This window comes from Penicillium malachiteum (assembly GCF_028827825.1).
Source record: "Penicillium malachiteum strain IBT 17515 chromosome Unknown utg000005l:1.0-9002435.0:326005.0-9005861.0, whole genome shotgun sequence".
Classification (NCBI taxonomy): domain Eukaryota; kingdom Fungi; phylum Ascomycota; class Eurotiomycetes; order Eurotiales; family Aspergillaceae; genus Penicillium; species Penicillium malachiteum.
Genome location: NW_026643099.1, coordinates 6,394,049 through 6,421,614, shown reverse-complemented (window position 1 = coordinate 6,421,614; position 27,566 = coordinate 6,394,049). Strand labels below are relative to the sequence as shown.

Here is a 27,566-nt window from a genome sequence, read left to right as displayed (position 1 = left end):
TCGCTGCTCTATATATTAAGCTTAAACTCAATATCAGCTTGACTTCAAATAGTGTATCTGCGTCATGCTACAAGGAAAACAGCATAATATAGCATATATTTAGTGTTCTAATTATTAGTGTGAGTTGGGTGTTCAATATTATCCCACTTTGGGAAGTTTTACTATGTTAAAGGAATAGTATAAGTAGCAAGACCGGTCAATATGAGACCTCTCATCCTCCCAAGAGTTCTATCCAAGCACTACTACTCCACTTCCAAGTTCAAAAACGTGTGAGTTTATCTTATCATATCTCGTAAGTAATACCGTGCTCTCTGATGGTCATTTTACTGAAAAGAAAAAGGTACAAGATGTGTATCCTCACCACCGATGTTTATCCTTCCTGTTGTGATGATAACGGAGTGTTTGTCAAGGCATATCAATTCTGGGATTGTCAAAAGGAAGGATGTTCGAAATGGCGCCTTCGGACTTTATGGCAGTTGGATGTATGTGGAAAATGCATTCATTGTGTCTATTTAAAATATGCAAATTTTCCCCGACTGGTAAACGCTAAACTGTATAGCGGGATGGACGAGCTGTCGGCCTATTTGGTATCTTGTGATCTTGCTGAAGAATTCGATATGATGTCAAACAAACAAGCACTTCAAAATCAAACCCTGGGAGAAGCGTGGTGGACGCTAATGACCAGCGATAGAGGAACCCCTACGGAGCAATGTATATAGCGAGAGATTTTCAAGTTGTATGCAAGTTGATGGGAGTGTGTTTGATACAATCTTCAGTCTAAGTTTTCTTTCTCAATTCCACTAAAGCAAATCTTAATAATCCTTGGCTTCGGACCTGCTACATAGATTTTAATTGATAGAGGATAAAGATGTTTTTATGGAAGACCAGACTATTGTAATCACTAATTACTGGATCATCTAGGCTAGCGTCCTCTTTCTCTTCTTCCCATACTCACTAGTTTCCTCAGGCATTTTGTGTTTAAAGACGATAAGTTGCGCTTTTTGTTGAGCATAAGTATTAAAGATTTTATTCCTAGGAGCATTGATCCAAATATAGACTAATACATAGCGACCATTATAGATAATTGGCTATCAATTCACTCTCAGGCTTAGGAAATATATAATAAATAGCTTAAAATAGGGCTAGGAATATACTAGTAGTTATCCCTCCTCCTGGGTATAAGTGTTATAATGATTCCCAGGTATTCCATCTGGATGACCTTTCACTTCAACTCGGGAAGGCTTTGCGAGTCAACTTAAACTAGTTGCCGAAATATTCAAATTTTCACATGTGCAGCAATTCGAAATGGATCCTCTACTATTTAATCAGTACCTCGGAAATAATCGAACTATTGAAGTAAGCTCAGTACTACAATAACTTCTTGTTCAGTCTCATTACTAACCAAGAGGAACTTACATAGACAATGCGTGTCGAGAGCGAGAATTTGCCTGCTATTATCGAATCATCCAATCTGCAAAGTGCTATTCTTTACTATATTCCTCTTGGCCAGAATCAGTTTGATCTAGCAATATGGCCTTGCAATCAATCCGTAATTGGCCAAAATCTTCAGGATTACACCCATTTTCGACTTATCAATGAAGACCCTCTCTTCCTTGGCTATCCAGGGGAGTCCCGTTTACATACTGTGGGAAGGGTAGTAGAGACTATCTTGACTATTTATGAAAATACCAAAGCGCATGTTGAAGAAGCCCCAGCCCAGACGAAGCAGTATAAGTTTGTTATGCAATGGCTCAAGGAGGAAATTGAGGGGATTACTATGCTCTTGAGCGCCATTCGGAGTGAGGCTTCTACCTAGTACCATGTTTGATTTTCATTTTCCAAAATTCAATATCGATATAACCACAAGTAAGCGTTTGTTCACTCAACACAAGGCTGAAATTATATCAATCTTAAAATCAGGCTCTCTTTGCAGGGTGCTTTAAATCTCAAATGCGAGAGTAACTAGAAGTTTGCTTGGGTTTATATTACTATCTGTGTGTGTTTCATTCGAATAAAACTCTTCTAATACCCTCTTTGGATATTAGCTGGTCGACATTATAGTCCACAAAGACTAAGAAAAAGTAGGCCGTCAATGCAAACGCTATTTTAAGTTTGTTTTCACGATATAGGTAAAGGCTAAAATCTGCACCATTTCAAGCTTTTACCTTCACTTGTTAAAGATATCACATTTGTACTTTCGTCGAAATTATCTATAATTTTGGCTAGTGATTTGGATCTGATGTATCCGGCTTTGTAGAGGCAGGATCTGGCTGAATTTGAAGATACACAAGAATAAGCTATTATAAGACTTGAGAACCTTAAGCTTGTACTTTTTGGAAATGCGCAACCGTTCTTACTATAAGATTGATGTTTCAGGATGTGATCAATCAGCCCTGGCAAGGATCTACGGTTAGGATATAATTATCAATCTAGAATAGCCTATTTATTTAATATTCACTTGGTGTATATAGGTATAACCTAACTAGGCTCAGAGGATTATAAATATTCAAATACCGCAGTAGCTTGCGACCTAGGGCCCAAAATCTACTAATATAAGTTTAAGGCATCCCTCACAACCACCCAAAGCACTTTTTATTATTTCTAATAACCAGACCTACCTGAATATCGAAAACTTCCTCAATAAGGAGAATAAACTTTTGCCTGTCAAGACATTCCAATTCAAAGTCTGAAATTCAAAATGTCCACCTCATCCTTTACTTTCGTGCAGGAAGATCCATCCGGGGAGCCGCCGGTTACAATGATGTTGCAGGAAGGTTTCTACCCTGAGAGTCGTTTCGGTGACCCTGCTCGAGTGAAAAAGGGTATGAAGTTTCGGGATTGGTCCCCACCATCTCTCTTCTAGCAGTATTTCTGATTTATCTACTAGGTCAACCATTCATATAAGTCCAATGGGAGGACGGTAGACCTTTGAGTATTCTGCCTGTCGAGAAAGCGTTGGTTGAGTACTGTGACAGACTGTACGGACTCGGAGCCACCTATGCCCCTTTCCAAATTTTTGGTGCAATGGTGATGTTGTCGACAAAAGATGCCCTTGAAACTGATTACGGGAAGAGGGCTCGGAGCCTAATGATGGAAAGCTTGCATCATGTTGAGAGTGCTCCGTCTGAGAATATCTTGATCCTCTTGATCGATATGTTTTGGCAGGTGACGAATTTCCCACTGCCCTCAGGGTCCCCACAAATGGCACCAGGATATCCCCCTCTTGTTAAGGAGACCTATGAGGGGTATATCTCTAGCGTACAGCCTGCAAGGGATAACTACCCTGTTCAGATATCTGGAGCTTGGACTGTGTATGTTACTGGGATGGGTTTTAAGGGACAGTTTCCTTACACAGCTACCCCTGAGGTTTTGGGAAGGTGGCTGTTAAGAGAGATGGATGATTAGAGGCGCGTACATTGGGCTTTGCGATGCATTAGGTCAAACAGCTGCATGGCGGCTTTTCTGTACATATTGCCATTTCGGTACGAGTGAGAGATCGCACCGTACTAGAACCTCTTCCTGTAGAGAGAGTGCGATCTTGTTGAAATCAAGAAATTCAAACCGCGCTGTTTCCGCATGTTGGCACAACATGCTTAGATAGCACTTCCCAAGTAGGCTGTATTTTGCATAGTATACCGACTATTCCATCGATATGACGTATAAGTATTATGACGGTGTGGGGAGATGAGGTGATTAAAAGTGATATTTCTTCAGGCAAGCTTGTTGAAGGGGTATGGCTTCATCCAAAGACCTTGATCATCAAATAGTGTGACAACTGTCTTGTTATTATCAGAGCTATTGAGGAGAGGGGAGGATATACTTACTATGTTTGAAGCCCGTGAAGAACTGTCTGCGATTCATCTTGGTTAGATCTCGATCCCTTTGAATGCAATTTTCGAACTTATTTGTGGAACCAAGTTATTTTGTTTCAAAGTGCTTTAGGAACGCCAAGCAGACTGACGTTCTGACGAAAGGATCCCAGTTTAGAAAACAAATCTGTCCCTAGCTAAGCATGTTGCATTCACACTATCACATTGCACGGGCCTTGCGACCAGGCCGTGTTGCGCCTGTGCTCTGAAATCAATATGAGTTACTCCTACTTCCATTTGTATCAAATAGAATCATTATCTGTCATAGTCCTTTTCGGAACAAGGTCTTGCTTTATAGTTCTTTTTGGAATTTGGGTACCCAATCTATTCCCACTATTTCGCCCAATTCTCCCAATAATACAGTGGCATATTTTGCGATTGTGGGAGATTTCGGATACAGATTTCAGACTGATCCTGAAATTAGCTCTATATTATTCCACTGTCTAAAACCCCTCTTCCTTCTTATTCTTCTTTTCCACATCCCTTCATGTTCATGATCCCCAATGGATCCAAATATTCCGCCCAAACTTCCAATTGCTGCTCTTCTGTCAGGTCTAGCGACCTACTACCAACATCCCTCAGCAGAACATGGTCCGGCGACCTACCAATATCCCCCAGCACAACATGGTCCAGCCTACCAATATTCCTCAACAGAACCCACACGAAATATACATCCCCAATCGACAGCAAGTATCCAAGCTCCCAGCGCTCTTCGAATCGAAAAGAAAAATGGGTCAAATGTGAGTCTTGATCAGAGCTTAAAGCCTCTACCCTTATACTGACCTATGAAAACTGATTAAGGCGTGCGGCGAATGTCGGAAACGGTTACTGAAATGTAATGAAGCGAAACCAAGCTGCAACCATTGCGTGAGTTGGAATCTCAGCTGTGTGTATCGCGGCCAGGCCAATCGAGCAAATATTGTTAGTATTTTCTCGACAGGACTCATCTCTTCTAACCCATTTTGACTTGTGGATATCCTTTAAGGCATGTGAGGAATGTCGACAAAGGAAACGAAGATGTGATGAAGGGAGACCAAGATGCACGAGCTGTGCTATGGAAAATCTGCAATGTGATTATAGAATACCTCTAAAACCAAGGTTTGTCCCCCATTTGATGTTTGAATATCCTAGGTCATTAACTTCCAATATCACTAGCGTATACCAGGACTTGATTGACGCTATTGATGCCCATCAAACGGAAAATTTATTCCGACTTGAAAAGCTGATTGCCTTGAGCAAAGAAACGAACAATACGTTGATGCTGTCATTATCTCCACAGATAGCGGATTTGGGTCGCTCATTGGTTTATATTCAAAGTTTGGTACAGGAAGGGGTGGATATGATGAGAATGGATAGTAGCAACGGGGAAGGGGAGCTTTCTATTCCAGAAAATCATATGGCGGCATCACATAAGCTCTTACAATGGCCTACAGTTAAGGGGCTGATTAGTCCCCACACCTATACTGACGACTATGTGATGATGCTGGAAGAAGAAAGAGGCGTGATTTGCATTCTGGAGGATAACGAGAAACCACCCTCAGAAATCAGGTCTCCAGATAACCAAATTACTGACTCTGGCCTTTTAAATCTCGACGAAGAGACGGTTCGGAGATACTTCAAGACCTACCTTTGTCGGATACACAACTTACATCCTTTTCTGGATGAGCATGAGGTTTCGGTCCAACTTGATTCTTTCATACAATCTTACTGCAGGCAGCCTTTTAGATTGGAGCTCTCACATACTTTCTATCAAGAAAACCAGCCATCGCATGTCTGCAGGACTACGGAGCACGCTCGTATACTCCTAGTACTTGCTCTTGGGGCAATTTGTGGAACAGAGTCACGATCGACTTCTTTAGATGCAAGAGGGAAATCTGATTACCGGCAACAATACATCCCGACTATATCCGAGCTGACATCTACATCCTCCACACAACCTCCCAAGTCGAAAGCCAACAATCGAGCGAAATATAAAAATTTCCCTGGTTTGCATTTATATGCATATGCTGCAGAAATTCTAGGCTCCTGTCAAGGAGGGCCTGCTCTAGATCGTATTCAAGCGTGTTTACTTGCAGGGCTCTATACTGGTCAATTGGCCCATTCATTCCAGAGCTATGGTTGGATCTCTGAGGCATCTAGGGGATGTCAAATCCTGATGCGATGGTATGCCCTATTTTGGTACTTTTCCTTTTTAACTTGAAGCTAGCTAAGCCATACTCTCACATCCAGGCCACAATACGAAAGGCTTGAAGATAATCGAACAAGGGATCTGTATAGTTTCGCATTATGGACGGCTCTGCAGCTTGAGAGGTTAGTCTTTATCTAATTCTACTATAGATTTTTTATATTGATTTTTCTATAGTGATCTTCTGGCGGAGTTTGATCTTCCAGCTAGTGGTATCTCACGATCTGACAGTAGGATACCACCACCTACGGGGAGCTTTACCATACAACTCTCTTCTGATGCAAATGCACCCAACACTAAGATGATGTCAATCCACTATGCGCAAATCCACCTTTACAAGCTGCTTCATTATATTTACACTGATCTATACGAAGTTGAGAGTAAGTATATCTTTTGTTGAGTAGATGGCAATCCCTTTGACTGATTATATCACAAAGAATCTCCAAGGCAGTTTAGAGATAAGACCCGGCAGTTGATCAGACTTTCAGGGATCCTGAGTGAGAGCCTTGAAGCTTGGCGCAAGTGTCTTCCTGATAGCATCAGGTGGGAAGACCAGGGTCCTCATTCTAATGAGATTAATGCCGCTAGCATGAGAAATAAATACTACAGAGCTCGGTGCCTCGTTTATCGACCTCTCCTGTATCACACTTTGCACTTGAGTCAGGTGAACTTGGGTGTTCCTCCAGAGCTGCACCGTGCTTGCAAGCTCTATGTTGATTCGGCAATCCTGGGTATACAGGTTTTTGACGGAGTTGAGCACCGGCTCATTCTCACTGATATGTTCAGTACTTCCCACGCGTAAGAATTCTGCGTGAAAGAAGTGAAAATGAGAAGCACTTGAGCTAACTTAATATTTAGGCAATTTGGTAATGCGCTCAGCCTTTCAGCAATTTATACATCGTTTCTTTCTGAGCTTGTCCCACGGGCTACTCTTCATCACCTCCTCTGTCGTACAATCAAGTTCCTCTTATGTAGCGAGGAAATCTCCCCAACCCTTCGAGCTGATGCCCGTATACTGACTGAGATACATGAGAAGTTATTTGGTCTCAGCATGGTTGGGTCATGAAATTTTGAATTACCAGACTCCTGTTGACTTTTCGTCCTTTCTTGCGCGTACACATGTTTTTCCTGATATTTCGATTTGTACTATCCCATTGCTTCCATAAGTGACATCCCTTTTCCTAGATTGGGTCTTCAAATTTTCCCCACTTGTGTTTGGATATTTGTCCAATTTACTATGGATGAATCATCCCCACAACGCCCGGAACTATAAGTTTAAGTTATATGGACTCTGAGAACTTGAAGTTATACAGGTAAACAAAAAGCATGCCCCCTACTGGAAGGAGTAAAGTCAATCAAAATATTTCTAGCCTTCTGTAGTCAGACTGTGGTGATGAGAGGTCTAGAGAGATAATGTGATTAGTGGCAGCACTGCGGCAATTTGATATCGAATTCCATTGGCCCAATCTTAACCTAATCAAAAGCGTAATAGTCTCAATTCCAAGACCTGGCAGTTACCCAGCGGATTATCTACGTAGCTCATAGTCTGAGCTCAAATAACCTGAAAAGGCGAAATGCCACAAACTGGAAATTTTATCAATTTCTAGCTGGACTTTATCCAAATTCATTCTTGTAACTACCGCGGGCCTAGTCAACTAGGTAGGTATCTTAAGACTGAAACCAATTGATAATTGTAACTAATAATATGAGAGCTAGGATAATTCTAATGGTTCTCCCTCCGAGTCTACTGTCGCTGCCTCTCGAGATTTTGTTCATGATCACAACCCTTCTAACGGCACCGGATTTACTCAACCTGATAAAACGCAGCCGATACTCCAAAGAAGCTTTGATTGAACATCTTTGGAAGACCTATTACCTTCTGGCTTTCACATGGGCTCAGTACAACCGGTGCGACGATACAGCGGCGTACGCGATGAAATTCAGACCCCCAAATTCCCATACATATATGAAAGCCTTCTCGGATTCATTCGGACTGGAACGGGCTTTTTTGTCAAAGGCTGCGGAATATGGGCTTCCAAAAACTACATTACTCCTCCTTGACCAAGGAATGGATGTAAACTGGATCAATCCCCGTTTGAAACAGACAGCACTCTTTGATGCACTTCGTCCTCGTTATAAGAAGTATCAAATCCTACCAAAGGGAGTGGGATATTTTGAGGTTGTTAAATCTCTACTGGAGAAAGGGGCAAATCCTGAATGCTGTGATGAAAAAGGAAACACCGCCCTAGCTCTTGCTGTGAAAATGGACTAGGCACCTTGGAAACGCGGAGGATTATTTTGTTTGCTTAAATACATTTTAATGCCATCTTAATAGCACTCCAGGGCTGTATCTATGAAATGCTGGACTGTTTTTTTTAATCTAAGGTTATCCATAGAGGTATTTCGGTGAGATATCTCATATTCACCCATACTACCTAGGTACTAGTGTACTAGTACTTCTCCAGGGCTGTCTCCAAGGTCCATGGGCCAAACCAAAGCCCTGGTGGCTTAACTCAACCTTGACTCACCACGGAATACATACATACCGTCTCTATGTCCCGTAGTTTTCCTCTTCATGCTCGGTCTCGGTTGTTCCTTCTCTCGGATATGAATTTCGTCAATATCCTTGTACTTCCTTTTCTTGTGAAGGTGATTCTTCTGTACATAGGCCTTCAATGTCTCCACGGACATGTTCATGCCATCTTTGTCAACCGTCATTTTTGGGTTATTTATCTTTCCAACCAGCAGGATCCGTCGATCTAGCGCCGAATCCAAAACCTCATTGACAGCCAGAGTGACAAACCCGAATTCAGGGTCTATATTAAAAAAATTGTACGTCTCCGCAAGCATTTTCAGGGTAATCTTCAGGGCGTCTCCGTCATCAAGTCCGAATTTATAGTAGTTCCGAGATTCAAAGAGACAGAGAACTATCAGATCATGACCTGGAGCTTCATACCAGGTTTGCAGAATTTCAGGTATTGTTCTGAGTGTTGGGATTTGAAGCTCCGTTTTAAGAGGTCCTACTGGATAATCATCCTCAAACCCAGGAACAAGATGAATAGGCTCATTATATGTAGACTCATTAGTTGGTGTACTAACAGAGCCTTCATTAACTTGAGTAGGTATAGCTCCTTCTCCTTGAAATAACTGATCTTGATCGTCACGTTTCTCATGACCATTGTCTGTATATATAGATGGGCTGTACACGTTTACATCATTGGTTTAATCAGGGCCTTTACTGGGTGAGCTGTCATCACCCTGTCTTGAATCTTGGCCGTTTTCATTTTCCAGGGGATCTTGATTTGGCTCAGGTGTTGGGCCCCCTTCAGTATTATGTTCAGGGTAGTTCCTATTTGCCAAAGGCTCTGGGTCGATAGGATAGCTGTTGTCTTTTTGCGTCGAAAGATGGATAGAAGTCAGGTCAGGGAAAAAGCAAATAAGAATGTCTTTTGTTATACCCCAGGATGTTGGATATGGTCCTAGCGTCTGATCTTCTAGAAGGATATTCTGAAGGAACAGATAACTGGACTGTTCCTCCAAGTCAGGGAGTGACGGCGCATTGAATCTTCGTGCTGTACTTTTACTCCTTTTATGTGTGGTAGCATTCAGATGGTCCTTTTCTGAGTGATCGGAATCAGCAAAGTTTTGAAAAGCTCTTCCAATTTGACCCGACAAGGAATCAATTGTTTCCCCTTCCGGGGAGTTGGAATTCCCCTTGTATAAGGAGCTAATAAAGCCTTTAGCTAACATATCAGAAATATCTTTCTGAGGCGCACGAAGCTGACGGATCTCCTGAGAAGAGAAACCAAGTCTATATGCTAAATCTCCTAGCATCAACAAGCTCACGCCTTCTGAGCTCCAACCAAAATCTTTCTTAACTCGGCGGAACTCATTTTGCTTTTGTATAAAGTGTCGTAAGCTAAATAACCACAGTTGCATGAGACATATTGAAAAGGAGTCGTCCGAGAATGGTGTTTCTTCGAATTTGTGTTCGGAGACTTGTATCTTAACAGGTTTCCCACTTCCAAGAAGGTGCCAGTGACGTAAGAGTTCTTTTCTCAGACTCCCCTTGAACCTTGGAGGACAGAGTAGATGAAGTGCCTTAGCGGGCTTCTCAAGAAAAAGTGTATCTTTGATAAGTGTATGTAGGGAGAGAATTCTTCCACGTAAACTGAATATTCGGTTAAGTAGTTGGCCCCTCTCACTGTCTGGAACAAGCGGGAAAAGTTCTCCATTTTCAATCAAGGCTGAAATACGATCGCGATCTGCTGCTAGCTGTGGAATGAGACCTTCCATCAGACTGACGGACCTGGAATCCAATAGACTCCCACCTGTTAGAACTCCAGACCACTGAAGCTTAATCCGATTAAGATAGTTAGATATAATCTGCCAACATCTACTGTTATTAAAATATTCATAGAGAAATGGTGCTATGTATATACCTCTGGAGATTTCAGTGCAAGTATCCGTTCAATTTGGGAACATTTTAAGGGCTTCCAAAGGCCTCTCCATGGTATGAGATAATCAAAAGCCCGCAATAATGGTTTGTTGCGTTGGAGTCGGCGAATGTCTTTCTGTTTGCCTTGATTTCCCAGCCTTGCCCACCAAGTAGCCTCTTCTCTTCCATGTTTCGAGAGTTGGCATTCCCTCAGACAACGATAAACCTCACCATCAGAGAGTACTTGGCTCTTTGCATCTACTTGCAGAGATAGAAGTGCCTCATATGGTATTGCTAGATAACCTTAGCTTTGAAGAGAGAAATAGATATATTCTTATACTTACTTCCAGTGTAAAGGTCAACAAGCCATGTAGTTTCGCCATACATAGATGACGCCTTGATTCGATGTTTCCCGTAAATACACCTCAACTTGGTGCCATTGCGAAATTCTAACAGAGGCCGCTCTCTAGGATCCATTAATACCTCAAGTGAAACATTGCTATGCACGAGTGACCAGTCAAGATCCGACTGGTCAATAGTAACAGCAATGCGGTACTCTGGGTAAAGATTCCAACACCCCTCAACCTCGAAGATTTGTTGAAGCCGATCAAGATTCTTTTCGTCAAATTCTCTTTGACCAACTATATCCTCTGTATCGAAGATAATGTGCCGAATAGGGATTACTGCACTCCCCTTGTAATACTGACTTCTATGAACTGCTGCCTGATTTGCCTGCTTTCCAAACTCATTTTCTGGAAAGTCCATTTTTATCTGCCTGGATATTGTCGATTTGGATAGGATGAAGCTATTCTAGATGGGATACGGGTTTACAAGAAAGGAGAAAGCAAAAAGTAGAAGAAATGGATGCTAAATCTATCTTACATCATCTGATTGTCACCTAGGACTCAAACACAAGAGGGTATGTTTCAAAAACGATCCTTTCAAGGGGCCAGGTGGTCTGGCTAGTCGTCATAGTCTGGCTAGTCCTTGTAGTCTGGCCGATCCTTGTAGTCTGGCTAGTCCTTGTAGTCTGGCCAGTCCTTGTAGTCTGGCTAGTCCTTGTAGTCTGGCCGATCCTTGTAGTCTGGCCGGTCCTTGTAGTCTGGCCAGTCGTCATAGTCTGGCTAGTCCTTGTAGTCTGGCTAGTCCTTGTAGTCTGGCTAGTCCTTGTAGTCTGGCCGGTCCTTGTAGTCTGGCCGATCCTTGTAGTCTGGCCGGTCCTTGAAGTCTGGCCGATCGTCATAGTCTGGCTAGTCCTTGTAGTCTGGCCAGTCCTTGTAGTCTGGCCAGTCCTTGTAGTCTGGCCAGTCCTTGTAGTCTGGCTAGTTGTCATAGTCTGGCTAGTCTTGTTATATACTATTATCTCTCAATATAATGTTTAGGTGTTCCAGGCTATACATCCTTTTTCTTTGACTTTTTCTCTATAGCTTATAGGTATATTTTTCTGATGGAAAAGAGAATGCTTGAGGCTCTACCTGTTGAGTTGGTTCAGTTGATCATATGTGATCTTTCCCCAACGGCTCTGAGAGTATTTTCTCTCGTCAACAAAAGATGTCGTGAAATCAGCCTACCCTACATTTTCCACTCTGTGAAGTTTACCTTCTCAATCCAGGGACTTCAATGCCTAGAAAGCATAGCAGACTCAAGAGTAGCACAGTATGTGAAATTCTTACATTATGAGGCTGCTGAGTTAATCGACCCTTGTGAGTGAATAAATAAGCGACCTATGGCCCGAAGTGCCATAAATACTGGAAGTTCAGAATTGTCTAACCGGCCTTATCTCTTGTAGTGATACAAAGCTGGGAATATTTTACTACCTGTATATATACAGCGCATGAATATATTCGTGACCAGAGAGAACTGCAGTTAGGCCGGTGTGGGGAGTCATCATATGCTAGCATTCAATCTTATTTCAGTGGCCTTAGCAAGGAACAGCATTCTCTTCTGGAAGGGAGGTGTGACCGGCAAAGAATAGCTAAAGCTATTCCCCGTTTCGAGCATCTCATATCGATTAAGATATCGTTCACGGCTCTAAGAGATCATAAAATCTTATGGTTCTCAAGTCGCATTTTCGTCAACTGGGAGGATTCATTCCCACTGCATCTGGAGAGCATTTTTTATGCACTGATTGCTATCCGCAAAGGTGGTAGATCACTACAAGCGCTGGAGATTGAGGGATTTTACGCACGCCTGTCGAATTCTGATAGATTCTTCAAGAAGATATCGGCCAGTGCGTTTGAGTGTGTGAGGGAAATTCATCTGATTGATAGTTCGAGCCTTCTCGAATCTATCTCGGGAATTCACTTTCCAACGCTTCAAAAGTTAGAGCTAGCAAAGTGTTGGATTGATGGCTCTGACTTGATCAGATTCATAGAGAATGCTAGCTTCATCAAAGAGCTTTATCTAAGAGACATTTGTATGCCCCATGAGCATATATGGGGGGGTTCATGGCTGCTCTCGATGTTGCGAAGCATTATTACGTGGCTTGAAACAGATTTCACTGTCTAGGGATATAGAGATAGCAATAATCCGCGAATGACTATATACAATATGTATATAGGTAGTATATAAATATGTGGATGATAGGTACTCTAGTATGTACAGTACGTTGCGAAACCGGTGCAATAAAAACACTCTCAGAATTCTTTCTGGCCCCGCTGCCAAGGCCTTAGCGCTGATTATTTATTTAAGTTACCACGCTGAGTCAATAATCTATAAATCTACAATATGTCAGAGGACATGGAGGGGATGATACAGTGCCGACCGCTATCGCCTTCCAGGTCGAACAACACATAGAAGCTATTTCAAACCCTAACCACATGACACGCCAATCCATATATGGTTAGTCTTTAGTTTCAGGATGTGTTCTAAGTGTGAATTGTATTACTCGGAACAAGTAAAATACCAACTTGGGGTATTAGTACATGTACTCTGACAGATCTAAACATAGCAGGCCCCACCATCAAGAACGTTTAATCTGAGACACGTATCCCCAAAATACAGACCCGCCGCTGATTCCATACTTCGCCATGTGACCTTATGATTTGATCAAGGGGAAGTGACGTGGCTAGAGGACATTTGATGATAGTATCGTCAACTAAGTGACAAAACTTGTGAATGTTTTTTTCCGCATGCGTCTTTTGTGTGTTCCTTTCCCAGAGATACTGTACATTTATTGAAGCCTACCTCGTAGCCAGCATTTCGCGGCGGCCTGCTCTACGGTGATGGCATACAATTATGATTAGCATGGTAAGCTCATAAAGAGGATATATTTTAGCTGCATGGCCATTGTTTACAAGCGCATTGTAGGTATACAGTTGTTTCCCCCTTATTATTTGAGCTATCTTTAATTTTTTTGTATTACCCGCTGTCCCTTGTTAGCATTGGGATTTTTAACCTCCTGAATATCTGACATTTCTACCTAGGATATATCCTCGGCCTCCTTCAGCTTTCCTTGGTCAGAGTAGAGAAGAACAAGGTTTTTCATAGTACCAAGAGTGGATGTATGATATGGACCGAGGACCTTCACATAGCCAGCCAGAGCTCGCTGGTACATCTCCTCGGCCTCCTTTAGCTTTCCCTGGTCTCTATAGAGAATGCCAAGGTCGTTCATAGTACCAAGAGTGGATGTATGATCTGGACCGAGGGCCTTCTCCTTGCCAGCCAGAGCTCGCTGGTACATCTCCTCGGCCTCCTTTGGCTTTCCCTGGTCTCTATAGAGAATGCCAAGGTTGTTCATAGTATCAAGGGTAGATGTATGATCTGGACCGAGGGCCTTCTCCTTGCCAGCTAGAGCTCGCTGGTACATCTCCTCGGCCTCCTTCAGCTTTCCCTGCTCTTTATAGAGAATACCAAGGTTGTTCACAGTATTGAGAGTAAAATAATGATTTTCATGATCTGGACCAAGGGCCTTCTCATAGCCAGTCAGAGCTCGCTGGTACATCTCCTCGGCTGTCTTCAGCTTTCCCTGGTGAGAGTAGAGAAGACCAAGGTTATTCACAGTATCAAGAGTGGATGTGTGATCTGGACCAAGGGCCTTCTCCTTGCCAGCTAGAGCTCGCTGATACATCTCCTCGGCCTCCTTCAGCTTTCCCTGCTCTTTATAGAGAATACCAAGATTATTCACAGTATCAAGGGTAGATGTATGATCTGGACCAAGGGCCTTCTCATAGCCAGTCAGAGCTCGCTGGTACATCTTCTCGGCTGTCTTCAGCTTTCCCTGGTCAAGATAGAGAAGACCAAGGTTGTTCACAGTATAAAGAGTAGATATATGATCTGGACCAAGGGCCTTCTCCTTGCCAACTAGAGCTCGCTGGTACATCTCCTCGGCCTCATTCAGCTTTCCCCGGTTAGAGAAGAGAATACCTAATCCATGAAATGCCCCGCATACTGTAATGTTATTACCATAGAGTCTCTCAAGCCGTACATGATTCGCGTGTGGAATTAGCCGTTGCTGAATCTCTGAATAATTCCGTTCGTTTGCACGAGGGACAGTCCATCCAACCGATATTAATGCTAGCTCACGAAGCTGGCTCAGATTTGCGATACTTTCTGTGCGAGCAATATGATGGCACCAGTTCTGAAGTACTGGGTGCATCGAATAGCTTCCCTCTTCTTGTTTAGTCTCAAGAAGAGAAAATCCGATGAGATGTTTCAGGTGAGCTTTGAATGAGAGTCCGCTTGATATTATCCCTTCAAGCCAACTAGGGATTTCACTGCTATGAGAAGCACCTTTTACCAGCTCATACCAAATATCTCGGTTATCAAAGCAAGCAAGTAGCAGTAGAAGTTTTGCAGCGCTGGGGTCCCGCTTTTGTATTTCTTGATATGAGATAATCCACGTTTGTAATATGTTGCCCTGCTGGTACTGACGTCCAGGACCTGATTGTGATTGTAAGTGAGACCAGGATTGCTGGTAATAGTGTAGATATTCGGTGATACTGGTTCCGGTTTGACGCATAAATGCTGCTGCGATCACAACCGCCAATGGCAGTCCATCAAGGTGATTAATAAGGGTAATCGTATCTAAATATATAAGTATTATCAGTACTATCACTTAGAAGATCTATATATTAAGATCATTATACCTGGTTTATCCCGAAGGCTCTTAATGGCATCTGGTGGTAGGCCACTATTCTGGAATAGTAGATAAATTGCGTCCATTACTTTAAGCCGATGGACCGGAAAGGACTTCCCCAGCTCACTTAAGCCTGGTAACCGGGAGGTAATAAGAATAGACCCGTGGTCTGCTGAAGGGAAGAATGCTCCAATGTCATATTCATCACCAATGCCACTCGTGATGGGAGAGTATTGATCGATATTATCAAAAATCAGTAGCCAGCGTGAGTTGCCATCTTTCGCCAGCCAGTCCAACACATAATTCGCTTGTTGCTCCAGCTCCTCGTTATTGATTGCGCCGTTTCCCTGGGAGTGTCCAGGTAATCGTGGCAGGACCGAACTAAGGGATTGCAAAAGTGTGCTTCGATCCTTGCCATTCAACCAGAATATAGCAGTGAATTCATTTTTGCGGTCTCGTGCAAACCGAATCGCGAGTTGTGTTTTTCCTATGCCCCCAAGCCCATGGAGGATCGCGACTTTACGTGACTGGGCATTTGTTGGCTCAAAATATTGCCAAAGGCGGTCTAGATCAGATTGTCGTCCCACAAAGCTTTCAATCACAGGCACAGCAGTGAGATCCAATGGGATCATAAAGCGATCCACTGAATACAGAAAGGTCTATTTAGTATTATATTCAGACAAAAAAACATAGCCTAAAGATGAATATTCAGAGCATCTTACCAGAATTTTTAAGAGAGTCTTGTGCTATAGGGGTCTTATCAACCTCACTGACTGGAACCACCAAAAGTAGCTCTTTAGCGTACGCCGCCGCCACTGCTGCCGCAAATCCTTGCCATTCTTTGTTCTTATGCGAGTCAGCATAATCACAGATGCCTCGAATGACCACACAGGGGAAGTCATTTATGAGCCCCGCCGCTTCCATCTCAATACAGTACACCCCCAAGTCCTGCGCTAGTTGGTCTCGCCGTCTACCATCTTTCACCACCTGATTTGCGGATGCAATCAGTCCATAGTGAATCACTGGTTCATCGTGTTCTCTAGAAGATCGTTGAGTCAGTTTCGATCGGTCACAATCCGTACATGTATCAGCTGCCCCATGCTCATATTCTGCTTGATATAGGCAATCCTCTTGGACGGGACGAGTAAAGGTTGTAGCTTTACGAGATGTGATTTTGAGATGGATGTTGGAAATGAACTCGATAAGTTGACTATCTTCTGTAAGGTGATGAGCTTGTAGTGTAGCAATGGCGGTTAGCAGAACCTTTGGGGGCCGGTTTAACATCCCGGTCCGCTGGAATTGACCGTCGTGTAACACTTTCCCAAGATCGTATTGGATCACGCCTCCAAACGTATCCCTTGGCTGGCTCACCACGATGTCGCCTAGTCGGATGTCTGCGTTGCTGCTCGGTATGCCTCCACCGATACCGACCATTAGCCCGAACCGAATAGAGTGGAAGGTTGAAAGCAACTGCATCGCTACCGTTGCGGCTGACACGTTGCCATATGCGCCGCCTGGTAGACAGGCAATGACAATGTTATGTTCCCCAATATTTCCCAGAATATATGTGTTTTGATCAGTCGATGGACTCGGCAGGCTTGGGTGTATTGAGTCCATCATCAGCTTCGCAGCCGCCATCTCGAGCGGTAAGGCGCATATCCACCCGACCGTGTAATGGTCGTGAGATAGGGTGGCCCCGGCAACCATGCTGGATTATATGATTATCTTCCGCTTTGAGACTAAAAGCCGTGTCGAGGTGACTGTCGTCGATTTCTGCAATCGATTCATCATGGAGTAAAGTTCTGGGAGGAAATGGACCTTGGAGGGAAGCGGGGTTTGGAAGTGAGGCTGACGCACAGCATATCTCTACCAATCGTTTTCAATAGTGGGTATGGGAGGGATCAACATGTTAGTTGGTTGAAGATCTTCATGTTTGCTTGTTTTACATCGAATCTTAAGCCCTGTTTCTAGCGTACTAGCTATCAATGTGATTCCAGACAGACACCCAGAGCATCAGGCAGGCTCTCTGGAGTCATGAAACCGCTCGACACAGGGCCTGTTGACAGATTACCCATTCCAAGGCCATTATGTTTGCAGGGTTTGCATGGAACCTTCCAGTCTGTAAGTTAAGAGTAGAAAGCTGTATTTTCCGTACTCGTATTTTAAGATTCTGCTATTGTTTACCTGGTCCGCTACAAAACGGATTAATTACAGCTACCCATATCTGTATTAGCCTATCACATGATTAGGGTTTGAAAAAGTCTCTCTGTGTTCAGAACATGGAAGGCGATAGCGGTCGGCACTGTAATACTGTGTGATGTGTACGAGAGGCGAAGGTAATAGTGTAGTTCCAACATAATGATATCTTCCCCTGTTTAGATCCAGATCTTAATGTTTCCATATTAGGTAAGGTTATGGTTACTAAGTTATATGTAGCGAATTTTAATTTAGTATGGGAGCAATCTCGATAAATATTCTACATAACCAGATAACCATCGGGGAAGTTTAAAAACTTATTGACAAGCTAAAGAGCATGATTCAGCGCCAACCTGTATATGTCAAACCTTGGAATTTACCAGAAATCATATCCTCATTAAGCAAAAGCAGAACCTCCAGGAGGAATTCAAAGCCCTGTGAGAAACTCGCCCACGGTATATCCATCGCAAAATGCATGTGGCGGTTGTAGCAAACGCTACCAACATAAACCCTCTGCTAACCCACCACCCTGATAAGGACCATGATTGTGTCCGAATTCGAACCAAGAGGTCATTTATGGACCCACGGGATAACAAGTTACATTGCCACCCATTCTCCAGGGCTTCGGTGATTTTGTATAATCCAGCCTCTTTTGTTTGAACTTGGAGACCTGAAAAATCCAATAGTACATTGAAACTCCTGATAGTGTTGATTTTTCGCACAGCGATCGGCTCCAGGGTCAACATACGTTGGGATATCAGAATACGTTGGATGGCCGGAGTTGTCTGGTTAGAAAGACGGGCATCCCATTGGGCACTTGTTTCGCGGACCTCTTGAACGATTATTTCTAAGAGATTACTCAGGAAAGCCGCATTGATAGCTTCAATCACGGATGAATGCCGGATAATGGCTTCAAAGACCTCCGCATCCCCCTGTTTCATCCGCTCAGCTGCGCTTCGTGCAGCAGCCTGCCAAGCCTGCCTAGCTTCTGCGCGATTCATCAACCAGCGTACAGCATGGATATTCGTTTCCTGGACGGCACCTTCAAGAAGCCAAGCAGGGGGCTGATGACGTTTGGCAAGCCAATCCCAAAACTTCACCTTCTCATGTCCAGATAGATTATCTGCAACTAGCACTGTCCCCCAAGCAGGCGATTCGCGCTCTCCAAAAGAGGCTCCCAGATCTAAGCCGCATTGCAATAGATCTTCTGCTATATCAACATCTCCCAAAGAACAGATTCTTCTAACTCCATCACGGCCAAAATAAGATAGACTGATTCTTGAGTCTAACTTAACCCGGGGCCAGCATACTTTGAACCATTCCAAAACTCCCGTGGATTCCTGAAGTACTGTGATCTCTTTCCATTTACCAATCCCAGACACAGGATGAAAAAGCTCTTCATAGCTCATAAGAGATATTATGGTAGTTCCGGCCTCAAAGTTATGCATCTGGAGAGCACGGAACAGTAAACTATCTTGTTGCGAGTTGAAACTGGAGGCGAGAATAGCTCCGGAAGTAAGAAGGAACTGGAAGCATGGGTGACAGTGTCTCATGACTCGTGATGGGAGATATTGGTCTATGCCATGGCTGGGTTGCTCGGGATGGTGTTTGCATGCTATAGCATGAGTAAAATCAGAATGTACGCCCCAATTCTGATGAATAAGCTCCTGAGTAAATTTGGCACCAAGCACGGTGCCGATAGTTTTTTTGAGTTTGGGATACCGATCCTCCTGGCTCATTTCACGAATGGTATGAAGGCCGCTATGCGAGCCTAATGGTTCGGAAAAGATGGCACTCCGAATGATTATTTGTATAAGCTCAATGGGTAGACTCTCGATTCGACTGAAAAGAAAAGTGCTACAGCGCAACTCGGCGATGTATTCTGGATTTTTGACTGTAAACTCGCAATGGCTAGCACCAGCGAGGGAGTCGCCAGGTCGGAGAAAGTATAGGAAAAATGAGAGAGCTGAGATTGCAAACATGGTCGTGAGGGGAAGAAAAGCCTGTAAGGGGTTCAAAGAGGTAATTTAGTCCGTAGCTCAGTCGACACCAGCCAGCCCAAGCATCTTCGAACGAGATCTAAGCGGTCAGCAGTGGCAGATCAGCGCGTGCGACAATTGGCTGACCCTTGAGGAGCGACACATCGCATGAATCGGGCTTGATTCGCATGTGGCCCGTAAAAATCAATTTATGGCAAAGTATCTTCCCCTTGTTCAAATAGATCTTCACTTTTCAATGGCCGTTACTATACTCGGTGATGGGCTATTGCATTAGATTCTAATTTGGTGTGGTGGTAACCTCAATAAATACTACGCGCTAATATCTTGGCAGCAGGGCCACAAAGAGTGTCTAAGAGTGTTTTTGTTGCACCGGTTTCGGAACGCACTGTACCTACATAGCAATATCAGAAGAACTTAAGTACTTCAAATTTTCAAGTCATCTATACTATTCTATCAAATTTGAATATGTATTTGATACTGGTCTCTAAATCTGGGATGAGGTACAACTTGAAAGATCAACATTGAAGATGTCACGACTAGTAGGGGAGCTAGGTATCTATCCAGCACCCTTGCACTAATTCTATGTATGACTCGGACCTAAAACGGTTAGTGTTAATGTATTCAATGGTTCTAGGATTAGTATACTTGTAAAGCCATCTACACTACTAGTATATAGCTAACTATACCAAATATAGTTTACTTATATAAGCTTACCTTGGTCTAGGTATATATAAAGCGCAGCCCCCAAGTAGTCCGATAATAGTGATTTTCAATCAGACTAAAAAACCATCTAGATATGGACCGAGGAAACGCAAAGAGAGCGACATGGAGAACCAAATTCCGAGAGAAATTAGCTGAACACATTTGTGAGTAGACTTCTCCAAAACCCAATGGACCCAAGACCCAACCCAACCCAACCCAACATTGGGTTGGGTTTGGCTCCAAAACTTAGACCCAAGCCTGGGTTTTGGGTTTTTTCCTTGGACCCAACCCAACCCATAGGTACCCAATTGGGTCCCAAACATAGCAAACATGCCAAGATTTTGCTGTAGCATAAATTATGCATCTTGGCGTTGTATTTTTGGGTATTCCCCTTACAGACCTTTGGGTACTGCGGCTACAGCTTTTTAGAAACTAGCAAAGAAAAGCGTTTTTTAACTAGCTCAATCAATTCTTAACTCAATCTCCTTAATCTACCATTCTATCCATTTTCTCGTCCTGCCTGGTCTGTCCTTTCTCTTCTACCTCCTACAAAGTAAGGTAGGATTCGTCTGAAGCATAGGGTTTTGTGCACAAAAAATAGTTTGTGGGCTGCCAATACTAGCTGTCTCCTAGGCTCCTATTAAAAACTAACAGGCTTTTGTGCACAAAATTTACCTCTGTAGCATCTGACCCTCATCCTCATTCCTCATTCTTCATGCTCATGCTCGTGCTCGTGCTCGTGCTCATCCTGAAACCTAGACCAGTAAAAACCACCCTTAATAAACACAGGGGTAACATCAAGGCCAAGCTGGGTACGCTCGAAGAAGGAGTTAGCCCCAAACGCAGCACGTTCTGTTAGAACTAGCTTCTCAAAGGCAGCAATGTATAGCTGCTGAGCGTGTTTCCGCCACCTCTGTATAAAACCCCAAGCAGCCACATCGTCATCTCCAAATAAAATGTCAAGCTCTTCTCGTACATCCACCTCGTCCCAGCGCACCTGCCCAACTAGTGCATCTGAAATTGCACCCCAGCCGCCCAAGGCGTACAGTTGCTGGGAAAATCTGGTCCATACGCCCTCCAAAAGTGCTATTGGGCAAGCCTGAAGGGGTCTTAGTGCCAGAGTAAAAACTGCGGTGGCAGTGAGATAGGTCACCCCAAGTTCCTGACTCAGCCACATCTAATGTCTGGTGGTCTTCTCCAATACCCACAAACCAAGGTAGGATATTGAGGCGACGTGAAGTAGCAGGGCCAGTAGAGCCGTGTGGCAGGCCAGGTAGGCTAAGGCGCACATCTCCAATAGTACACTTCTGTTTAGACCACGTGTAGCCAAAGTGGTCCTCATCATCTTTAGTCCACATTGTAGGCTGAATCTGTTGTACATAGCCATCTTTTGTATAGCCTCGGAGACGAAGGCGGTCATTCCATTCTCTGATATCCCGATGCATACCAAGGAGCATCTCTGTACAGTTGTTGTCATCCTCCACAGATAGTGCAAGACTACCTTGTAAAGCATTCTGACCACGTCCAGTACGTACGAAATCAGCGATATTCACATCAATATGACGAAAAAACGTAGATTCCCCAGGATAGGTGCTCTTGGTGTAATAAGGAAAGGAGATTAGTCGCCAAGCATGGTCTGGCCGAAAGAACACATAGAATGCATAATAAGCAGGGTCTTGCCGGACAAGCTGCTGGACCAAGCTAAACCACATGTTCCGGGCCCAGCCAATTCGAGGTTTTCCAGGACGGGCACGGTAATGCCAGTCATACATATCAAACTCCTGTAAGATCATAGGCAGGATACCACCAGGATGCTGGCCGTCAAGGTCTTCTGTTAGCCAACTAAAGAGCCCAGTGACTACCACACTACCATCCTTCTTCATTTGCTGGTCCATATGTATAGCTTCAGGGGGCGGGGCCTTGCCAAAGCATCGTTTATATAGCTTCATAAAGGTAAAGGATGACATCTGGGTTGGTTTGGAAACCTTTGGCCTTAGTGGTAGGGCAGTGGCCTCAAAGCGCCAGCCAGACTGAAGATTTCCAATGCTGCCTTTGAACCAAGAAGGGTGCTGCTGCCTCACGGAGTCCCATGAATCTAGCTTCTTGTAAAGGTAGAGAAGCCGTCTATGAGCCTGAGTAATAGCAAAACGATGGTAGATACCTAGCTGCCTGCAGAGAGCATGTGTGTGTTCGGGGCATAAGCGTAAGGTGTGGGATTCGTTAGGGCTGCTAGTTTCTCGGCCAATTTTTCTGAGAGCCTGTTTCTTCAATGTATCTGTGGGAAGTACAACATTTTTCTTAGCTGGTATTAAACGCTGGAGAGCAGCCTTTGTGAGAGGACAGCCACATGTAGACATAGGTGGTGTTGTGTGCTTAGCTCGTTTCCGTGGGTGAGGTTGAAAATCATCATCGGCATCACCACTACCTTCACTATCACCATCGCTGTTGCTATCACTATTGCTATTGCTATCACTATTGCTATTGCTGTCGCTGTCGCCATTTTCATCATTGCTGTTGCCACTGCTGCTGTTGTTGTGATCTTCCTTATCCTTAGCCTGGCTGCTAGAATGGCCTTCTTCTTCTTCATCATCATCATCATCATCTTCTTCTTGGCAGCTATTCTTTTGTTGTTTCTTAGGAGTAGGTGGCTGGGTAGTAGGCGCCTCAGAGACCAAGCCTAGTAAAGATTAAAGGTTAAAGGTTAAAACCACATCTTTTAGACTAGGCTCATAGGTAAGAATACATACCTATACTTGGACACACAAACCCATCTATGTCAATTCCTAGCTCCAAGCCTTGTAAGACACTATGGTCTAAGGGCGTAGTGTCTTGGCTTAAGAAGGCATTGGTTAGATCAGCCTGCATGATTCGGCTTTCTTGCCGAATTCCACGTTTGCGAGTAGACCTCCGTGCCACATATGCATTGTTGATGGATGCTCGTGTATGCTCATAGGATATGCCGCTTGTGAGGAATTTGCTGATTTTTCGCTTCATTGTGTCACCTTTGATGCGGAGAAAAAGAGCATTCGCCTGGCCCTCACCCCACTGTGTCTTCGCACGTAGCAGGAGGTTGTCGTTGAATCGGGCCACACCCTGCTGGCTTCTAACCGCGTCACGCGTGATTTTCCATGAGTCGTGGAATGCCTCCACATTCTCTTCATGCTCTCTCCAAAACTCGCCTTGTTCGATGAAATCGTGCAGCTTCTCTAGAGACTTAACTGCTTCGCTAAGGAATGAGTGGGCGTGGTCCTGGATTCTAAGCGCAGCTGGATAGACCTCTTCTGGGGCAAGCGTCTTCATTACCTCAAGAGCTTCTTCCATAGACCTTACTGGCTGTCCACAAAGATCAAGTGTGCTCTTGAATGAGACTTGGAGGGTCCCAGTTCCCTCAGCTAGGGTGTCCATTATGATAGACACAGCAGACACGATTAATATGATAAATGTTGAATGATAAGTGATGGAAACTGAGTAGTTAAGGAGGATGAAAAGAAAAAGAAGGGATGAGGGGTGAGGGGGAGAAGAGACTAGGAAATAACAAAGAAAGTAGACAAAGAAAGTAGTCTTTGTAAAAAGGCTAGCTAGTAGAGTAGTTAGCAAGCGGATTAAATAGATGGAATAGATGAAATAGATGAAACATTAATTAAAAAAGATCAAATGAAAGATGATTGAATGTACTTCTAAGTTAGCTTTGTGCACAAAAACATATCTCTACCATATCGTAGGTAGCTGCTTTTAGGCATAGGGGGGGGGGAGCTGAGGCTCAGATGGAGAGGTGAGGTTTTGTGCACAAAGATAGCTCTACCATATCGTAGGTAGCTGCTTTTAGGCATAGGGGGGGGGAGGGAGGTGAGGCTCAGATGGAGAGGTGAGGTTTTGTGCACAAAGATAGCTTGTAGGTGGCTTGTAGATGTAAACTTACATGTTGGTTTCATCCTCATGATGATATATATCCTCATCCTCATGGTTGTTTTTTAAACTTAGTAATGCTCATATCCATCATCCTCCCTGTTCTTTCGCTTCCTTCCCGATGTTCGTAGCTGAGTACTCATCTCTGGTAGCTGTAGTACCTCCTCCTCCTCAGCCTCCTCCTCAGCCTCCTCCTCAGCCTCCTCACGATCACTTATACCACCTCCATCAAGCTCATCTAGCCTCTCGTCACATTACTCCCTTTCTGCTTCAATCTCATCTAAGGAAAAGAATAGCTGAAGTTCTTTCCTCTGCTGCCCTTCAAGGTCAAACCTTGAAGCACAGAGAAACAGCATCAGCTCCTCAATTGTTTCAGACTTCATACGACCACGGCGATAATGGCAGATATCCCGGGCAGTGTTGAATAGCCGCTCTACACCAGCACCTGTTGCTGGGATTGAGAGAACATCCCGTGCAAGTGCAGAGATTATAGGGAAACGTCCTTGGTGCTCTCTCCAGAATTGAAGAGGCTCAGTCTCAACAGTGTCTAAGGTAGGGGTAGTTAGTATGTATAGATATAGGTAGTATGATATTAGAATACTGATAATTCAAACATACCACCATCAAGATATTGTGTCATTTCATCTTTAGCTAGCCTTGTCTTCGGTTTGCTTTTGTTTAATATCTTATTAAGCTTTAAGCTTAGCTTTGGTGTAGGTAGGGAGCTTCCTGTGTCTGACGTATGAGAAAGATGCTCTTGGTGCTCTTGGTAGGGAGTAAGAGCTGTCTGGAATGCACTCCGGTACTTAAGTCGCCAGGACCCATCCCAGTCATCTGATTGGAAAAACTGGAACCGGCTGTCAGGAGCTAGCATTGTACCAACTGCATATATGTGCCCTGGAATACTATCTGTCTGTGTGTAGTACTCATCAAGCTTTAATCGGCTAGCTTCAAGGCACTGAAGTATGTGCCTTTTCCATGGAACCCGCTTCTGCCTAAGCTGCGCCATGGACTTTTCAAGATGCAAAAATAATGCATTATAAAGCTTGAATATAAGATGTATGGTTACATCTCGTGTCTTCGATAGCTCAGTCGTATATTCAAAGAAGGGCTCAGTGAGATAGAGCAGGTAATCGATTTGGCGCCACTCCTCTGGAGTTAAAAGCATTTCTTTACAGTCATATTCCAGGCAAAATGGGAGGAAAAAATCACGAAGCCTCTTAGCTCGGCGAAGCATTAGGAAGGTTGAATTCCACCGAGTCCGTACATCTTGTATTGGAATAACCTTTGGTTCCTCTGTTTGAAGATTGATGAATGTTTCACGGCGTTGGGGGCTTGCATGAATGTAGATTGCAAGGTAGCGTACCTTATTCAAGGTAACAGAGATCTCACACTTCTGGCGCTTTAAATTATCCTTAGCAAGGGTTGATTGTTTCTCAGTCTATTTAGTTTGGGTAGTCTCATTTAAAGGGGCTGCCTTTAGGCGATCCAGAAGCTGGTTAAGGCTAAGCTGAATAACATGGGCAAGGCAAGGTATCCGGGTAATGCTAAGATTCTCAGGTAGGGCTTGTTGAATTGCATCAATCATGGTCTAATTATATAGTATATTATTAGTAGTAGCCTTAAGGATAGAGATGGAGATAGAGATGGAGATAGAGATGGAGATGGAGATGGAGATGGAGATGGAGATGGAGATGGAGATGGAGATGGAGATGGAGATGGAGATGGAGGGTACCTTATTATTTGATGCATTATCAGTTGTAACTCCAAGAACTCTGTCTGTAATCTGATGCTCTTGGAGTATGTTGAGAAGAACACTACTAAGACTTATACCAGAGTGTGACCCAGAGAGTGGTTTAAAACCAAGAAGCACCTCCCGATAGGTCCAATCTGCATCAATAAAATAGCCAGTAACGGCCATAAATGCTTGCGAAAACGGAGAAGTCCAGCAGTCCAGCGCAATTGAAACTTTTGAGCTGGGCGGTAGGAGGTTAAGAATGGATCTCTGGCGGTCTGCAACTAGATCTTGTAGTCGCCGACGAATTGTATTTGCAGACGGGATGGTTGGAGGTAATGGTGAAGAGCGAGCCTTATGAATCAGACTATGAAAGGTTGGATGCTCAATAAGGTGGAATGGAAGCCGGTTGATAGTAAGAAATTGTAAGATTTCTTCCTCCCAGCCTAGCTGTGAGAAAGGAGCAAGAGCAGGAGTAGTAGATGGCTCATCTTCCTAGTGAAATAAAATTAATTAAATAGTTAGTTACTGTCTTAGTAGTTAAGCTAGTTTCCTACTGATTAAGCTTCTCTTTTGTGCACAAAATGCTATCTCAGCTAGAGTTTTTTTTTTGCGCCCAAAACACCAACTCTGTGTATCTCACCACCATTAAAACGTACCTTGCTTATAAGGAAACCAGTAATATTCTCCTTCCGCCTCATAGAGTTTTGGCATTTTGCAGTTTTTAGGTGTTTAGCCATGGTTGATGTGCCTTGGTAGCCATTTTGACAGGCAGAGTGAGCATGTTCAAGAACCTTGCTACACCGCTTACACATAACCTTTGGTGCACCATCTGTGATTTGGGCAACCTGATGGAAGTTATTCCAAATTGGGGCCTGGCGGGCTGCTTCCCAGTGGATCTTACTTTTCCTCCCATAGTCAGTTTGTAGCCACCAGTCAACCCACTCAGTATGCTCTACCATATTGTAGAGGAAATAGGATTTTCTTCGGTCGGGTCCAACGCGGATAAACGGTAGAGGAGGAGGAGGAGGTGTATCTGGCCGGAGGAATGTATGCCTATCAAAGCTTGGGAGTATGGTCTGGGTACTAGGTAGTTAAATAGTAAGAGAGTTAGGTGGGCTTGAGATAGTCTAAAAAAAAGGGAGAATAGTAGTCTCTAACTCTTCTTCATCATAACCTAATGATGATGATAGGTAGAGAGGTGATTGGAAACTGGAATTTTGGCTTTGGGACATGAGGTTAAATGAAAATCATGAAAGAATAATAAGTGTAAGGGTAGGGTGGGAAATGTAGAAGAAGAATAGTAAGTAAGTATCAAGGGTAGGTAAATCATAAAAGAATGATAAGTGTAAGGATGAGGGTATAAAGGAGAAGGTAGGAAATATAGAAGATTAAAGATTAGAAATAAATAAATACCTAATAACACATATCTTTAATTTTAAACCCATAAAAACCCAC

General features: G+C 43.7%; 12 protein-coding genes across 12 annotated transcripts; 4 read left to right on the top strand and 8 right to left on the bottom strand.

The window, feature by feature from the left end:
• Positions 1-1,305: 1,305 nt before the first annotated feature.
• Positions 1,306-1,816, top strand: N7483_012385 (uncharacterized protein; the record flags this gene model as incomplete). Its single annotated transcript, XM_057095812.1, has 2 exons — positions 1,306-1,356; positions 1,421-1,816. 2 exons carry the CDS (start codon positions 1,306-1,308, stop codon positions 1,814-1,816), a joined length of 447 nt encoding a protein of 148 aa, XP_056941783.1.
• An 882-nt stretch (positions 1,817-2,698) lies between these two features.
• On the top strand, positions 2,699-3,405 carry N7483_012384 (uncharacterized protein; the record flags this gene model as incomplete). Its single annotated transcript, XM_057095811.1, has 2 exons — positions 2,699-2,822; positions 2,906-3,405. 2 exons carry the CDS (start codon positions 2,699-2,701, stop codon positions 3,403-3,405), a joined length of 624 nt encoding a protein of 207 aa, XP_056941782.1.
• A 1,052-nt stretch (positions 3,406-4,457) lies between these two features.
• Positions 4,458-4,960, top strand: N7483_012383 (uncharacterized protein; the record flags this gene model as incomplete). Its single annotated transcript, XM_057095810.1, has 2 exons — positions 4,458-4,609; positions 4,855-4,960. The coding sequence occupies 2 exons, from the start codon at positions 4,458-4,460 to the stop codon at positions 4,958-4,960; spliced, it is 258 nt and encodes an 85-aa protein (XP_056941781.1).
• Positions 4,961-4,983: 23 nt separating this feature from the next.
• N7483_012382 (fungal specific transcription factor domain-containing protein) lies at positions 4,984-7,120 on the top strand (the record flags this gene model as incomplete). Its single annotated transcript, XM_057095809.1, has 5 exons — positions 4,984-6,032; positions 6,099-6,179; positions 6,232-6,434; positions 6,492-6,852; positions 6,913-7,120. 5 exons carry the CDS (start codon positions 4,984-4,986, stop codon positions 7,118-7,120), a joined length of 1,902 nt encoding a protein of 633 aa, XP_056941780.1.
• Positions 7,121-8,504: 1,384 nt separating this feature from the next.
• Positions 8,505-8,772, bottom strand: N7483_012381 (uncharacterized protein; the record flags this gene model as incomplete). The annotated part of the gene is made up of 2 exons (XM_057095808.1): positions 8,505-8,554; positions 8,601-8,772. The coding sequence occupies 2 exons, from the start codon at positions 8,770-8,772 to the stop codon at positions 8,505-8,507; spliced, it is 222 nt and encodes a 73-aa protein (XP_056941779.1).
• Positions 8,773-10,786: 2,014 nt separating this feature from the next.
• Positions 10,787-11,257, bottom strand: N7483_012380 (uncharacterized protein; the record flags this gene model as incomplete). Its single annotated transcript, XM_057095807.1, has 2 exons — positions 10,787-10,800; positions 10,837-11,257. The coding sequence occupies 2 exons, from the start codon at positions 11,255-11,257 to the stop codon at positions 10,787-10,789; spliced, it is 435 nt and encodes a 144-aa protein (XP_056941778.1).
• Positions 11,258-11,390: 133 nt separating this feature from the next.
• Positions 11,391-11,825, bottom strand: cgnA (collagen triple helix repeat protein; the record flags this gene model as incomplete). Its single annotated transcript, XM_057095806.1, has 1 exon — positions 11,391-11,825. One exon carries the CDS (start codon positions 11,823-11,825, stop codon positions 11,391-11,393), a length of 435 nt encoding a protein of 144 aa, XP_056941777.1.
• A 2,088-nt stretch (positions 11,826-13,913) lies between these two features.
• On the bottom strand, positions 13,914-17,276 carry N7483_012378 (uncharacterized protein; the record flags this gene model as incomplete). Its single annotated transcript, XM_057095805.1, has 3 exons — positions 13,914-15,517; positions 15,580-16,212; positions 16,292-17,276. 3 exons carry the CDS (start codon positions 17,274-17,276, stop codon positions 13,914-13,916), a joined length of 3,222 nt encoding a protein of 1,073 aa, XP_056941776.1.
• An 875-nt stretch (positions 17,277-18,151) lies between these two features.
• N7483_012377 (uncharacterized protein) lies at positions 18,152-19,747 on the bottom strand (the record flags this gene model as incomplete). Its single annotated transcript, XM_057095804.1, has 1 exon — positions 18,152-19,747. One exon carries the CDS (start codon positions 19,745-19,747, stop codon positions 18,152-18,154), a length of 1,596 nt encoding a protein of 531 aa, XP_056941775.1.
• A 1,426-nt stretch (positions 19,748-21,173) lies between these two features.
• Positions 21,174-23,872, bottom strand: N7483_012376 (uncharacterized protein; the record flags this gene model as incomplete). Its single annotated transcript, XM_057095803.1, has 3 exons — positions 21,174-21,464; positions 21,514-23,144; positions 23,215-23,872. The coding sequence occupies 3 exons, from the start codon at positions 23,870-23,872 to the stop codon at positions 21,174-21,176; spliced, it is 2,580 nt and encodes an 859-aa protein (XP_056941774.1).
• Positions 23,873-24,444: 572 nt separating this feature from the next.
• On the bottom strand, positions 24,445-25,610 carry N7483_012375 (hAT family dimerization domain-containing protein; the record flags this gene model as incomplete). The annotated part of the gene is given in 3 exon segments (XM_057095802.1): positions 24,445-24,616; positions 24,632-24,920; positions 24,992-25,610. 3 exon segments carry the CDS (start codon positions 25,608-25,610, stop codon positions 24,445-24,447), a joined length of 1,080 nt encoding a protein of 359 aa, XP_056941773.1.
• A 354-nt stretch (positions 25,611-25,964) lies between these two features.
• On the bottom strand, positions 25,965-27,343 carry N7483_012374 (zinc finger BED domain-containing protein; the record flags this gene model as incomplete). The annotated part of the gene is made up of 3 exons (XM_057095801.1): positions 25,965-26,603; positions 26,768-27,194; positions 27,270-27,343. The coding sequence occupies 3 exons, from the start codon at positions 27,341-27,343 to the stop codon at positions 25,965-25,967; spliced, it is 1,140 nt and encodes a 379-aa protein (XP_056941772.1).
• Positions 27,344-27,566: the final 223 nt, after the last annotated feature.